Raw genomic sequence first — 15,344 nt, 5'->3', positions numbered from 1 at the left:
TCATGGGATAGGAGAGAAGATCCTTTCATGGACTGAGAACTGGTTAAAAGACAGGGAACAAAGGGTAGGAATAAATGGTAAATTTTCAGAATGGAGAGGGGTAACTAGTGGTGTTCCCCAAGGATCAATCCTAGGACCAATCCTATTCAACTGATTCATAAATGATCTGAAGAAAGGGGTAAACAGTGAAGTGGCAAAGTTTGCAGATGATACTAAACTGCTCAAGATAGTTAAGACCAAAGCAGACTGTGAAGAATGTCAAAAAGATCTCACAAAACTAAAAAAAGAACAGGAGTACTAGTGGCACCTTAGAGACTAACAAATTTATTTGAGCATAAGCCTTCGTGGGCTACAGCCCACTTCTTCAGATGCATAGAATGGAACATATAGTAAGGAGATATATATACATACAGAACATGAAAAGGTGGAAGTAGCCATATCAATTCTAAGAGACTAATTAATTAAGATGAGCAATTAGCAGGAGAAAAAAAAATTTTGTAGTGATAATCAAGATGGCCCATTTCAGACAGTTGACAAGAGGTGTGAGGATACTTAACATGGAGAAATAGATTCAATTTGTGTAATGACTCAGCCATTCCCAGTCTCTGTTCAAGCCTAAGTTAATGGTATCTAGTTTGCATATTAATTCAAGTTCAGCAGTTTCTCGTTGGAGTCTGTTTTTGAAGCTTTTCTGTTGCAAAATTGCCATCTTTAAGTCTGTTACTGAGTGACCAGAGAGGTTGAAGTGTTCCCCTACTGGTTTTTGAATGTTATGATTCCTGATGTCAGATTTGTGTCCATTTATTCTTTTGCATAGAGACTGTCCAGTTTGGCCAATGTACATGGCAGAGGGGCATTGCTGGCACATGATGGCATATATCACATTGGTAGATGTGCAAGTGATGGCATGGCTGATGTGATTAGGTCCTATGATGGTGTCACTTGAATAGATATGTGGACAGAGCTGGCATCGGACTTTGTTGCAAGGATAGGTTCTATAACAGGACTATAACAGGGTTTAAAAGAGAACTAGATAAATTCATGGAGGTTAAGTCCATTAATGGCTATTAGCCAGGATGGGTAAGGAATGGTGTCCCTAGCCTCTGTTTGTCAGAGGGTGGAGATGGCTGGCTGGAGAGAGATCACTTGATCATTGCCTGTTAGGTTCACTCCCTCTGGGGCACCTGGCATTGGCCACTGTTGGCAGACAGGATGCTGGGCTGGATGGACCCTGGGTCTGACCCAGTATGGCCGTTCTTATGTTCTTCCATCAAGCTTTTGACTTCAGTTCTAGTCTACTGCAGCTTGGTTAGGGCATAATATTGTTATCCAGGACCTTCTGTGTGCTGGTTACAACCTGGTTAATCCCACTAGTGACTCTCAGCACTTGTGGCATATCTTACAGTTTGACTTGTCAAGATAACAGTATGACATGTTGCTTGTATAGTCTCATATGTTTAGGTTTGGAAGGATTAGATTTTTATCAGTAAAAGTTGAGGAACATTGATTTCACTGTACACACACAAACCACAAAAATATTTCCATTGATAATTAAAGTTTATAGATAGGCAAAATAAGCAAAATGCTGCTTGAGAACTTATTAGAGTTTGATTTAAGGGTATTTACTTTATGTATTTTGACATGTGATGTTGACAATTTGGGTTTAAAGCTTTAACTTTTTGAATCTCAACATCTACTGTCATTAAATGATTATTTTCTAATACCCATATTGTCTGACCTGCCCCATAGTTTCCAACAACTGTGAAAATTTAATTAAATAAAAATAGAAAAAATGCTTTAAAATAAACATCGATATTTTCCATTGAAATTATTTAAAAGATCATTGAAAGCTGCCAAGCCTACATATATTGTACATTTCAAAACAGGAAAACACACCAGAAGTAACAAGAAAAGAATAACTTTGATTTTCAGGAACAGGTAATTTTGCTTATTAAATGGGAATAGTGAGAGCATTCAGTTGAATGAGATTTTGTTGATATGAGGAGCTGTACAAATGTTGATAAAGTGTAAGAAACAAATCAGACCCCTTGGGTGTCTGTTGGGGCAGGCAGAATTATTACCCAGGTTTTGGATTTGATTCCCTGTATCCATTGTCATTACTGTCCATTCCTGAATTGGTGGAGGTGTGCTGCGTATGGATATGATGCCATCTCTGCCACCTCTCTGATTTCTCAGGCACAGTTTTCCCTCAGTCCTTTTGGATTTGTCAACGCCTGCTATTTGCATTACCTGCTCTGTCCTGGCAATAGGAATCAAGCAGTGGTTCTGGCTTCCAGATAGACCTCTTGGTACATTTAGAGAAGGAGAGGAGTCTACCTCTCAGCTGAGACTGCTCTTTTCATTCCAGCATCCTTAAAAAGGACCCTACAGTAGCAGCTTTTTTCATTACATTTCTCCCCCAGCTTTGACTATGTTTCTTTTCTATTTACAATGATTTTCCTAGAGATTACATAGTGGAAAAATGCTTCTTCAAATTGCGTGTGTCCATCAGAATAAGTGAGAAGCTTTCATAATCTTTCTCACCTTCATTTTACAGTGCTTAAATGCAGATCTGTGGGAAATAGTGATCAGAATCTTGAAGGCAGAACTTGCTATCTCCTTTTCATGTTGCACAATACCCCAGTACTTGCCTCCGAAGAAAGAGATCCCCTTGAAAAGGGGTACCTAACCCTTTATAAGCATTCTGCCTAGAATTTGACCCTCGTGTCTGCAAGTTTAGGAGTGCAGTGAGATTCACTGAGAGGACATCTCCCTCATGTTTGTCAGCAGGGGGTTGAGTCATCGTGGTGGGTCAGTCAGTGGGTGAGACAACCTAGAAGGGTTGAATCAAATATTGAATCATTTTGGGTTCCTGGGTTTCCTTGGAAACTGAGCCCCTCGTACCATGGCACAAAAATCTCCTGTGGAAGGGAGGGTGAAGTGAAGGGAATACGCTTAAATCTGATGTCCCCTACCTCTCTCTAAGGCAGGGGTTGGCAACATTTGTCATGCGGGCCAGTTTATTTACCTTCTGATGCAGCAGGTTCAGCCGATCGCGGCCCCCACTCGCCGCGGTTCGCCGTCCCAGGCCAATGGGGGTGGCGGGAAGCGGCGCGGGCCGCTAGGGTGCTTACCCTGGCGAGCCGCGTGCCAAACGTTGCCGACCCCTGCTCTAAGGTATGCCTCCTGCCATGGTCCAGAGCTGGAGCAGCAGAGGAAGGTTGATTGGACAGATCTGGAGGGGCTGCTTCCAGGAGCTATCCAGGGTTGTCCAATGTAGAGTAGTCGAGTAGTCATCTGATCATCTTCAGCCTAGGGTAAAATTTTCTAAAGCATCTAAGTCTCATTTTCAGAAGGGGCTTAGACTCTTAAGGAGCCTAAGTCCCATAACTTTAAATGCGACTTAGACTCCTGAGGCTACTTTGGTGCTTTTGAAAATTATACCACTAGTCTAAATAAAAGGAAAATTAGTCCTTGCCAGACATCTGCTCCTTTTCCTTAAGGGAGTCAGTGAGGTGGTTTGAGCTGGCAGAAGGTCAAGGGTGGTCAAGGACTCAAGTTTCGGGGGGGGAAGTTAGGCATTGTTTCTAGAAGAGAGTTGTTCAAGCTTTTGATGTTAGTGTCTTAGAGCCCTCACCTATTTACAATTTAAAGATAATCTGTGAAATGGGGGAGGAATGGGTTTCTGCCTATCTTCATAATAATCTGTAAAGAAGGTGTGAAAGGATTTTTTCTTTAAAAAAAAAAAGCTATAGAATTTCCCTCCATTTTATTTCTATGGCAAAAATCCTAAAACAGTAAAGAAATTAGTGCTAGTCAGATGGAATCACGATGTTGCTGAAGAGCACTTTTTTCCTTAGGAATGCACCAGATTACATAAAATAGTATGTGTTGATTATGTTCCTGGGAAAATTGCATTTCTATGTGAATATAAAAACTTCTTTCTTGGTGGAAGTGAATGTGTGAATGTACAATGCACAAACAGAATTATTTTTCCCTTTCACCATTTAGGACAAAGCTCAACCAGAGACACAAGCCACAAGCTTTGGAAATGTGCTTTTTAATGCAAGACTAGCAATAGATGATCCTGAGGCAATTCCTTTAGTCAAGCAACCTGGCTCGGATGGATTTAAAGTAGAATCAACACCACTGTTTCAGGTGAGCAGTCTATGGGTCAGCCGCAAGAATACTGTGCTAAGAATCTGAAATAGAGTCAGGCATCATATAAGGAAATACTTGATTATAAGAATAATGAACTTGAGGATGTGTAAACTGCAATAAGGACACCAACACCATTGAAGTCAGTGAATTTGCATAGGTGTAAACCTGTATAAGTGAAAGCAGGGCCCAGAATATTCATGGAGATTGAACCAATCCCCTTTAGCTCTCTCTGTCTTATTTTTGTGGTATTTCCCCTTGTTTTTTGCCCTTTCCAGTTTCTTGAGGCTACAGCCCAGGTCACTCATGTACCAAGCTGTTGTATATACGTACACTGCAAAGTTTAAAATTATTTGTAAATGATGATAAAGTGACCTGCTTTTGACTCCAGTCCTGGATTGGGAGGTAGAGGTAGAGGTGGGGAAAATCTAGAGAGGAAAAGTTCAGGATGAGTGATGATGAGGAGAACAGTGGACTAGGACTGGCCTGGAGCTGTGCTAACTGCTCTTAGAATTGAAGTCTCAGAGAGAGGTGAGGTGGGGGAGCTTGGAAGGCGCATACAGGGCAGGGGAACTCTTATCCCAGTATATTTTAAGGGCTTGATGCAACTCCCATTTAAGTCAATGGAAAGATTCCCACTGACTCCAACAGGAGTTGGATAAGGCCTTAAATGCACCTCATAAAACCTTTCAGAGCAGGGCTCTTCTCCTCTGGACTTTATACACCAACCCAACATAAACTTTTTCATGGTCAGTAAAAAAAAAAAAAAACCTGGCAAAATCAAACAAATGCTTACTGAGTTAAGGTCGAAAGTACGTTTTAGCAAAGTCCAGCTAACTAAAGTTACCAAAACAGTATCACTTTCTGTACAACCATTCTACACCGTCCAAAGCACAAAACCCCTAGAATGTCTAGAAGTGAGCAGGTAAGGGATCCAACTACTTCCTCGATGCCATATCTTTCATTCATGCTCAGCCTCTTGATTTATGCAGTCCATACAAATTTTACTTTGCCCCTTTAACATTTGCAAAAACATATGTGAAGGTCAAAATAACCAAGTAGAAGAAACAATAGGGAGCCCTTACTCTGATTGCTGAACATTTTAAGCACATGTGGAGTCCCATTAAAACCAGTGGGATTGTTTGAATGAGTAACTGCTCACCCATGTAAGTAAGGGTTTCACAATCTGGCACATAGAGATTGTAAAATCCCATTTGCTATTTAAGGGTTCTGTTTCCAGTAATAATCTAGTCATTTGTTCTGCCCTCTTAGACTGCAACACAATGAGAATGGCAAGAGACAATGGTAGATAGGTATATGGAAGGCAATGGAGGGATAAAAGTAGATTATAGGAAGGTAATGCTGACATGGTGTGTCAGGCAGTAAACATAGTTTATTAAAATTAGATATGGACTAGCTATGAAAAGCCCTAGAGAGACAAGGTGGGTGAGGTAGTGTCTTTTATTGGACCAACTTCTGTTGGTGAAAGAGACAAGTTTTTGAACTACACAGACCTCTTCTTCAGGTTTGAAAAGACTTGTCTCTTTCACCAACAGAAGTTGGTTCAATAAAAGTTCATCCACCTTGACTCTCTAATATCCTGGGACCAACGTGGCTACAACAACGCTGCGAACATGAAATGGCCTATTCATTGCATGCCCTCTTTTTGATGAGCTGGTGCAAATTCAAGGCCAGATTGTGGCTCACCTCTGGTTGGGCATGCATAGTGGGCAGAATGTGCAATGATTCTTTCTCTTTTGGAGTACAGCCATAACTGTAGTCCTTGCATAAGGACTCTGTGAGGCCAGTGACACTAAAATCACCAAAAAAGGCCAGGGAGGAGATGGCTCATGCTCCTCCATCTGCACCAGGCAGCAATGGAGGCTGGCTATGGCGGGACTCGGGCTCCACACCCTATGTGTAGCAGATGGCATGATTGCCAATTCCTGCTGGGGTGCTTGGCATGTGGCATATTCTTTCTGAGCATGGCCTCAGGAGTGCTGTCCAGGCATTTCAGGATCAGATGATGAAACAGCTTGCAATTTACTTCTCAGTTTGTATTGGTGTGTAACGGCTTCATCGAGGTGGGTAATGCTGAATAAAATGTTGTGTTTTCTAGGTGTCTTTGGGTAGAGAATGGTACATACATACAATCTACACTGTGAGATCAAAAGAAAGTGCCAACCGAGGTATTGGCAAAAGAAGTGTGGAGTACCAATATCACTCTCTGGTCAGTGGTGGGAATCCAGGAACTTCAATGCAGATACGTCAAAAGAGAGGGGTCAAAGAAGCTCCAGAGCTTGCTAAAGCAATTGGCATAGAAAACAGCAGAGGAACTAACATTCAGCACATAGCTTTGGATCACACCAACAAGAAACAGATCCCACAAAGAGAAGTTACAGTCAATGGAATTCTCCCCAGGGAGCTGAATAACAGGAACCCAGAGGTCAACATAGTAACGATCATCGGCGGAGCTGCTGCTGTTTTACTTGCCATCGGTTTCATTGCAATTATTATTTTGCTGTTAAAGCATAAACAGAGCTCAGAGAAGAAAGAAGTCGCAAAGGGGTCAGGGAGCAGTGAGCCAATGATGCCACCACATAATTACACTAGTGACAGCTCTGAGGTTTGATTCCAAGACCACGGGATTTGAACCTGTCTCCAGAGTGCCTCAAAGATAAACTTGAACTGCTCCTTGTTAGCAGAAGGTCACCATTATGCTTGGAAATTAAAAGATCGTATGGATCTAGCTGTACTTGAAAATACCAATTTGAGCTCTTGCTACCATTCTCACACATAAAGGAAGAATCCAACCCAAACCTCCTGTTTTGCACAGTAGGCAATCCTGACGTCCGTACATCATGCACTAACGTTAAGCTGCATTGCAAGAAACTGCATCACAAGAGAGAGATTTTTTTGTTTTGTTTTTGTGTTTTCTTTCAATTAAAAAGAAGAAATTATCCAAAGGTGCTAGTGGGCCCCTCTCGGCAATACAAAAGGAAGTCTCTTATTACTGTACTCTTGTCTACTTGGGAGGTGCAATGCTGACACTCTCTGAATGATTTCTCACACAGAACTTCCTTGTTGTTGTTGTTAGTCTGTAGAGTGTGAAAATCCTCTGACTTGATTCATCGCAGTTAGAGTCCTTTGGCTTCAGTTAAGTTACACCAGTGATGAATTGTATCCCTTGCATTTAACTGACATTTCTTCCAAAGACAAATAGATTAGTCACAACAGAGTTATAAGCAGGCACATATGCCAGGATACATTACACATTCTTCACTGGGAATTCACAATCAGCTATTTGACCTGACTTTTTTTTCTTCTTCTGTTTTTTTTTCCTTATTTAAGTTTATATAAAACCAAAGAATATGGTAATGTCCAAAAGGAAGCTTGATTTTTACAAACGCTGGATAGTTGTTTCCTCTTACGCTTATAATGGATTATAACAATATTTGTACAGTAAATTGTATTTGTCAGTGCACATCCAATGGTGGGAAATGCATGAGTTGGTACCATTGCAGGGTCTAGAGGAGGGGTAGTGTTAGATTCAAAATGCAGAAGACAAGGTTCTGTCCGAACTGAGGCTATGAATTGTGATGTAGAATTCAGTGCTTACTAGGCAGTTACCATATTACAAGTGGCAACAATGGGAAGAAAATACAAACATTTTATGGGGGCAAGTTGTATTTATTAAGTTGATGCATAATCATTGTGCTTCTTGAGAAACATACTGTTTTATGAGTAACTTCACTTTTGGAAGAATACTTCTAGTTTTCTCTGTCTTTTTGGTTAAGGTAATATGACAGCAGCATGTTCTGCAGAAGACTGGATCAATGGTGCTTCATTACAGTGTTTATCCAGTTAGGGCCTGATCCACCCAAAAGGTCTCTCTGCAGCTGCTGGCCCACAGAAGCTCTGTCATCTCCACAGTCTTAGTCAGTTGTCCTTGCTCTGAGAGAGTCTGACCCTCTCTCACACACGCATAAAGCAGGAGTAATTCCATTGCAGTCAGTGGAGTTAACCCAGTGTCAGATCAGAATCAGGCTCTTTGTGCTGTTTCTAGAACATCCTCTTTCTCTACTATAGAATCACAGGGGGACCCATCTGGACTCTTTTACTCTGGAGTTACACTGATGTGAGTCCAGTGACTTCAGAAGAGTTACTCTAGATTCGCACCAGTGACTGAGATCAGAAACTAACCCACTGATTCCTTATGGGTTTATCCTAATGGGCTGTATGATCTAAAGACATTTTCAGTGCTCTCAGGGTATGTCTACATTGCAGTTAGAGACCCACAGCTGGCCCATGCCCAGCTTACTCAGGCTGGCACGGGCCAGCCATGAGCATCTAATTGCAGTGTAGACATACCCTGAGAACCAAACCCTACCTTTCTCTTGTTTAAATCAGCCAGAAAACATACTGGCCTTCAAATGTTACCAAACATTTTTGGCCTGAAACAGTTATTTACAGAAGCCCAGAAGGCACCCTATGTGTTATAACTTTCTCCCACTAAGTTCACCATTGATTTGCTGTATGTCTCTAATAATGATGTGTTTTTGAGAGCCATGTTATAACTCATGCCAGATATATCAAAGATTTAACTGGCAGATATTTTTCGCTTTTACCTCAAATTCAGAAGTAGATAAGTAGCAACAACAATCTTGGGCCAAATATGCCTTTGTGTCTGCATACCAAGCCCACTGAGATCAATGGGAATAATGCACAGCCAAATGCAGAATTTGTCCCCTAGGTTCTACATGTACAGCAAACCAGCAATAAATGACTCTATAGTCAAATGGAACACATGTAAATAATAGCACACTTCAATATTTATAATGGGCCTGTTTTCTACAAGCAGAGAAGTAATTTAAAAAAAAGTTATAATAAAAACAGAAATTAGGGATTTATCACCAGAGCTATTTTTCTGCTTTTGAATGTTAACAAATAGGAATGCTATTTGGTAACATTGATACAAGATCTTCTTCTTATTCCTTTTATGAAGTCAATCTGGGACCCATTTATTTTACAAGCCAAATACTGAGCCTGTTAGGCAGTATAGTAATTACTTTAAACAAGCCCAATGCAATTACTAATTACTCAAAGGACTTTGTAATAGTACAATAAAAAGCAGCCTCGCACCCTTAGGTAACTGAGCAGTTATCCAAACTCAGTTTATTTAAAATCTTTGTTGGGGATTAAAGCCTCTAGTGTTTTGGGGGTTTTTTAAATTAAAAAAAAACACTATATAAAACAATATAGAATCAAAGCAGCTGATAAAAAATGGGGGGGGGGGGAATCAAACACTAAAAAGATAGACAAGTATCAACGAGATGCATGAGGTCAAATCCTGAAATCCTCTCTTCCAAAACTCCCATTGGTTTCAGTAAGGTCTGCCAGATTTGTGCCATAATTAACAAATTGGGTTTCTTAGAATTCAGCGGGTTATAAATACATCTGTAACAGAATGCCTTTTTATTATGGCTTCATGATTTCAGTTTTCACCAAGATCATTTGAGGCCTATTAACATTTGCCCTTCTGCTTAAAAAGGGGCTTTGTGAATAGTAATTTGAATAAGTGCCTCAATCCCAGTTACTGTGCACAGATACATTTATATTTATCTATACACTCAATAAATTAACTGTATATATTTAACTATTTGCAGATTTTTCTACTGAGCCTACTTTCCCATGGAGAGATTATACTACCATCAATAACCAGCATTGTTAGGATGTTTATACAGTGATTACTGTATTGTAATTTGTTGTTTGGATGCATATAGATTTTGTTACACTGTCAAAATGATTTGCACCCATATTTATTTGAAACAACTTGTTTGTTTATGGCTGTTGTATTTGGCATTTATATCAGGAAAAAAATAAAGCTACTTCCCCTTTTGGTTACTAATCAAGTATGTATATATAAGTATCAGATTATTGAGAATGGTCAGTAATACACTACTGGGGTAAGTACTGTAATTTATAATTCAGATAGTCAAGCACAAATTTACCATAGTCTGCAATAAAACCTCTTTTTTTTTCATTCTTCTTGTGATTGTTTCCCAATATAAAATGATTAGTGCAAGATTTGTTTGCTTTTTAATTTAAGAACTATGGTTTCATTCCTGGACCACAAGTGGAATGGCCAATAAAGAATGGATGTTTCATGTCTAGTGTTACAGATTCAGAAGATCAGAAGTGCCTAGACAGAGGGATAGACAGAAGTACCACACACACTAGGGACCAATATTTTTTTACTGCAATCACTAAAATACTGACCACAAAGGGGTAGTCTGAAAAATGACATCACAATGCCTGTCAGATCATTTGTGCTGGTCAGTGCAGCAATCTTCAATCCACTACAAATATGACTTTTGGAGCAGTGATCCTTGAAGGGGGTACAATACTGCAAGATGGCAGAAGTCATCAGTTCAGAGTGAGGAGATGGATAGCAGAGATACCCCACCTACACAATGACCTCTGAAATATGCTTGGGTTTAATTCCCCTCTTTTCTCATGGCAGATTAAGAGAAATCTCTGTTTGGAAAGGGTCACATTGTGAATCAATATACAAACATTGCCAGATTCAGGCCCTTTGTACGCTTGATTTGTTACCCAGCTTTGTACTATCAGGGTTTCCTGTATTTTATGAAGACAAAGGCAGCAGTGGGCAGTTTTCACAAACCATCACTCCATATCTGATCTCTCAGTCCTTGTCCTCCAAGGAAACCTGCACAACATCTTCAAAAGATGAGCCTGGGAGCTTAAATTCATAACTTTGCTAGACACTGAAAATCATGGACTCAATAAAGACACTAGATTTATGGCTTATTACAACCATGTGTAACCCACTAATCCTCCTTTGTCCTACGACTGCAGAGGTGTTAACTGATCGCTAAACCTTGGTCTTTTGCAACACGTGTTAACTCCTTATGCTAAACAATCTGTTCCAACTTGTATTTCGGTGTGACACTCTGAATACATTTCCCAGCCCTGAAGAAGAGCTCTGTGTGAGCTCAAAAGCTTGTCCCTTTCACCAACAGAAGTTGGCCCAATAAAAGATATTGTCTCACCCACCTTTTCTATCTATACCTTTAAGCAGAATAACTCTAGATTTAGCCTCTACATCTGATACTTAAACTGGGAAAGCAGGTCTGCAATCACTTTTTAATTGATACTCTTCCTTTGGGGTTTGAACCTCTTGCTAATTACCCAGAGAGTTGATCCATCCAGGTAATCATCTTGAATCACCACTCCTAGATAAGTATCTGTACTTTGATTCACACAGGTAATGAATGGATCAGTTAAGAGATTTTTGAACCACACCTTTTGGTTCATTACATGAGTGAGTCTTCAAGAATACATCAATTTTTTTCTAGCTATTTGACGGTTGTCACTTGCACTTTAAAGGTATTGAGTCTTAATACATAGAATCATAGGACTGGAAGGGACCTCAAGAGGTCATCTAGTCCAGTCTCCTGCACTCCTGGCAGGACTAAGTATTATCTAGACCATTCCTGACAGGTGTTTGTCTAACCTGGTCTTAAAAATCTCCAATGATGGAGATTCCACAACCTCCCAAAATAATTTATTGCAGTGCTTAACTACCCTGACAGGAAGTTTTTCCTAATGTCCAACCTAAACCTCCCTTGCTGCAATTTAAGCCCATTGCTTCTTGTCCTATCCTCAGAGGTTAAGAAGAATAATTTTTCTCCCTCCTCCTTGTAAGAACCTTTTATATACTTGAAAATTGTTAACATGTCCCCTCTCAGTCTTCTCTTTTCCAGACTAAACAAACCCAGTTTTTTCAATCTTCCCTCATAGGTCATGTTTTCTAGACCTTTAATCATTTTTGTTGCTCTTCTCTGGACTTTCTCCAGGTTGTCCACATCTTTCCTGAAATGTAGCGCCCAGAACTGGACACAATACTCCAGGTGAGGCCTAATCAGCGTGGAGTAGAGCTGAAGAATTACTTCTCGTATCTTGCTTACAACACTCCTGCTAATACATCCGAGAATTTGGTTTGCTTTTTTTTTGCAATATTGTTACACTGTTGACTCATATTTAGCTTGTTATCCACTATGACCCTCAGATCCCTTTCCGCAGTACTCCTTCCTAGTCAGTTATTTCCCATTTTGTATGTGTGCAACTGATTGTTCCTTCCTAAGTGGAGTACTTTGCATTTGTCCTTATTGAATTTCATCCTATTTACATCAGAGCATTTCTCCAGTTTGTCCAGATCATTTTGAATTTTAATCCTATCCTCCAAAGGACTTGCAACCCCTCCCAGTTTAGTATTGTCCGCAAACTTTATAAGTGTACTTTCTATACCATTATCTAAATCGTTGATGAAATTATTGAATAGAACTGAACTGATCCCTGCGGGACCCCACTCGTTATGCCCTTCCAGCATGACCGTGAACCACTGATGACTACTCTGTGAATGGTTTTCCAACCAGTTTTGCACCCACCTTATAGTAGCTCCATCTAGGTTGTATTTCCCTAGTTTTTTCATGAAAAGGTCATGTGAGACAGTATCAAAAGCCTTACTAAAATCAAGATATACCACCTCTGCTGCTTCCCCCCATCCACAATTTATTACCCTGTCAAAGAAAGCTATCAGGTTGGTTTGACAAGATGTGTTCTTGACAAATCCATGCTGACTGTTACTTATCACCTTATTATCTTCTAGATGTTTGCAAATTGATTGCTTAATTATTTGCTCCATTATCTTTCCGGGTAAAGAAGTTAAGCTGACTGGTCTGTAATTCCCCAGGTTGTCCTTATTCCCCTTTTTATAGATGGGCACTATAATTGCCCTTTTCCAGTCTTCTGGAATCTCTCCCGTCTTCCATGACTTTGCAGAGATAATCTCTAATGGGTCAGATATCTTCTGAGTCAGCTCCTTGAGTATTCTAGGATGCATTTCGTCAGCCCCTGGTGACTTGAAGACATCTAATTTATCTAAGTAATTTTTAACTTGTTCTTTTCCTATTTTAGCCTCTGAGTCTGCCTCATTTTCACTGACATTCACTATGTTAGATGTCCAATCACCACCAACCTTCTTGGTGAAAACTGAAGCAAAGAAGTCATTAAGCACCTCTGTCATTTTCACATTTTCTGTTCTAATTTTTTCCCCTTCTTTGAGTAATGGGCCTACCCTGTCCTTGGTCTTCCTCTTGCTTCTAATGTATTTGTAGAATGTTTTCTTGTTACCTTTTATGTCTCTAGCTAGTTTGATCTCGTTTTGTGCCTTGGCCTTTCTGATTTTGCCACTACATACTTGTGTTATTTGTTTATATTCATCCTTTGTAATTTGACCTAGTTTCCACTTTTTGTAGGACTCTTTTTTTTTTTTTTTTTTTAGATCATTGACAATCTCCTGGTTAAGCCAGGGTGATCTCTTGCCATACTACGTATCTTTCCTCTGCAGTGGGATAGTTTGCTCTTGTGCCCTTAATAACGGCTCTTTTGAAAAACTGTCAACTGTCTTCAATTGTTTTTCCTCTTGGACTTGCTTCCCATGGGATTTTACCTACTGACTTCCTGAGTTTGCTAAAGTCTGCCTTCTTGAAAGCCATTGTCTTTATTGTGCTGTTCTCTCTCCTACCATTCCTTAGAATCATGAACTCTATCATTTCATGATCACTTTCACCCAAGCTGCCTTTCACTTTCAAATTCTCAACCAGTTTCTCCCTATTTTTCAAAATCAAATCTAGAACAACTTCTCCTCTAGTTGCTTTCTCCACCTTCTGAAATAAAAAATGGTCTCCAACGTATTCCAAGAACTTGTTGGATAATCTGTGTCTTGCTGTTTTATTTTCCCAACAGATGTCTGAGTAAGTCCCCCATCACCACCAAGTCCTATGCATTGGATTATTTTGTTAGTTTAAAAAAAGCCTCATCCACCTCTTCCTCCTGGTTAGGTGGTCTGTAGTAGACCCCTATCATAATATCACCCATGTTTTTTACCCCCTTTTTCCTTACCCAGAGACTTTCAACAAGTCTGTCTCCTATTTCCATCTCAACCTCAGTCCATGTGTATACATTTTAACATATAAAGCAACACCTCCTCCCTTTTTTCCCTACCTGTCCTTCCTGAGCAAGCTATACCCTTCTATACCAATATTCAAGTCATGCATATTATCCCACCAAGTGTCTGTGATGCCAACTTTGTCATAGTTGTGTTTATTTACTAGCAATTTAAGTTCTTCCTGCTTATTCTCCATACTTCTGGCATTAGTATACAGACATCTAAGATACTGATTTGATTCCCGCCCCCAGTTCCCCCCTGCCCAGTTCTGTCTTGTCTCTCCTTTATCCCTGCTATAACAGCCCATGCGCCCCCAAAATTCCGACCCTTCTCCCATGTCTCTATGTTTTTGACTTACCTGTGGATTTTGGTCACCTGCGCCCGTCAAACCTAGTTTAAAGCCCTCCTCAATTGGTTAGCCAGTCTGTATCCAAATATGCTCTTCCCCTTCCTCAATAGGTGGACCCCATCTCTGCTTAGCAGTCCTTCTTCTTGGAACAGCATCCCAATAGGTGGACCCCATCTCTGCTTAGCAGTCCTTCTTCTTGGAACAGCATCCCGTGGTCAAGGAAGCCGAAGCCCTCCTGGCGACACCATCTTCGCAGCCAGGCATTCACCAGGGCCGCCCAGAGGATTCAGGGGGCCTGGGGCAAAGCAATTTCGGGGGGCCCTTCCATAAAAAAAGTTGCAGTACTATAGTAACATGTATTTGGAAATGTAAAAAATAACCAGTGAAATACATTCAAAAATTAAAGTTTAATCATTTGAAAATACACAAAATACATTATTTAAAAACATTAAATGCTTTAATGGTATGTATACATTTGCAATTACATAATGCTTCTTATGAAATCATTTTTTTACAAATTGTTCTGAACATTAATTATACAGCTGCAAATTTTTTCCTCGCTTTCATTTTGGCGAACTCATTCATAATGTCATCAAAACTTATGTCTTTGGCCATTTCATATTCTATGCTCAAAGTAAGCAAATGGTTCAGCCTTTCTTCCCCAGTGGCTAAACGCAAACGATTTTTAATCAATGTTAGCTTACTAAATGCACGCTTTCCCAATGCTACCAACACTGGCAATACTATTAGTAGGCGTAAACAAATACAAATCTGTGGAAACACATTTTCCAACCCTTTTTTGAA

General features: G+C 40.0%; 1 protein-coding gene across 2 annotated transcripts in view; it reads left to right on the top strand.

Annotated features, from left to right (window-relative positions):
- FREM2 (FRAS1 related extracellular matrix 2) overlaps positions 1 to 10,201 on the top strand; it is a 201,732-nt gene extending 191,531 nt beyond the window's left edge. The window contains exons 22-23 of one of the 2 annotated variants that reach the window (XR_006172745.2): positions 4,012 to 4,158; positions 6,278 to 6,416. Coding sequence is in view for 1 of the 2 variants with exons in the window: in XM_005305633.5 (XP_005305690.2) it covers positions 4,012 to 4,158; positions 6,278 to 6,790 (660 nt within the window). In the remaining variant the exon portion in view is untranslated. Of the gene's footprint in view, positions 1 to 4,011; positions 4,159 to 6,277 lie in introns of both variants that reach the window. The other variant, XM_005305633.5, reaches the window with a different exon arrangement.
- Positions 10,202 to 15,344: the final 5,143 nt, after the last annotated feature.

This window comes from Chrysemys picta, chromosome 1 (assembly GCF_011386835.1).
Source record: "Chrysemys picta bellii isolate R12L10 chromosome 1, ASM1138683v2, whole genome shotgun sequence".
NCBI classification, from domain to species: Eukaryota; Metazoa; Chordata; order Testudines; family Emydidae; genus Chrysemys; species Chrysemys picta.
This window is presented reverse-complemented; position numbering and strand designations above follow the sequence as displayed.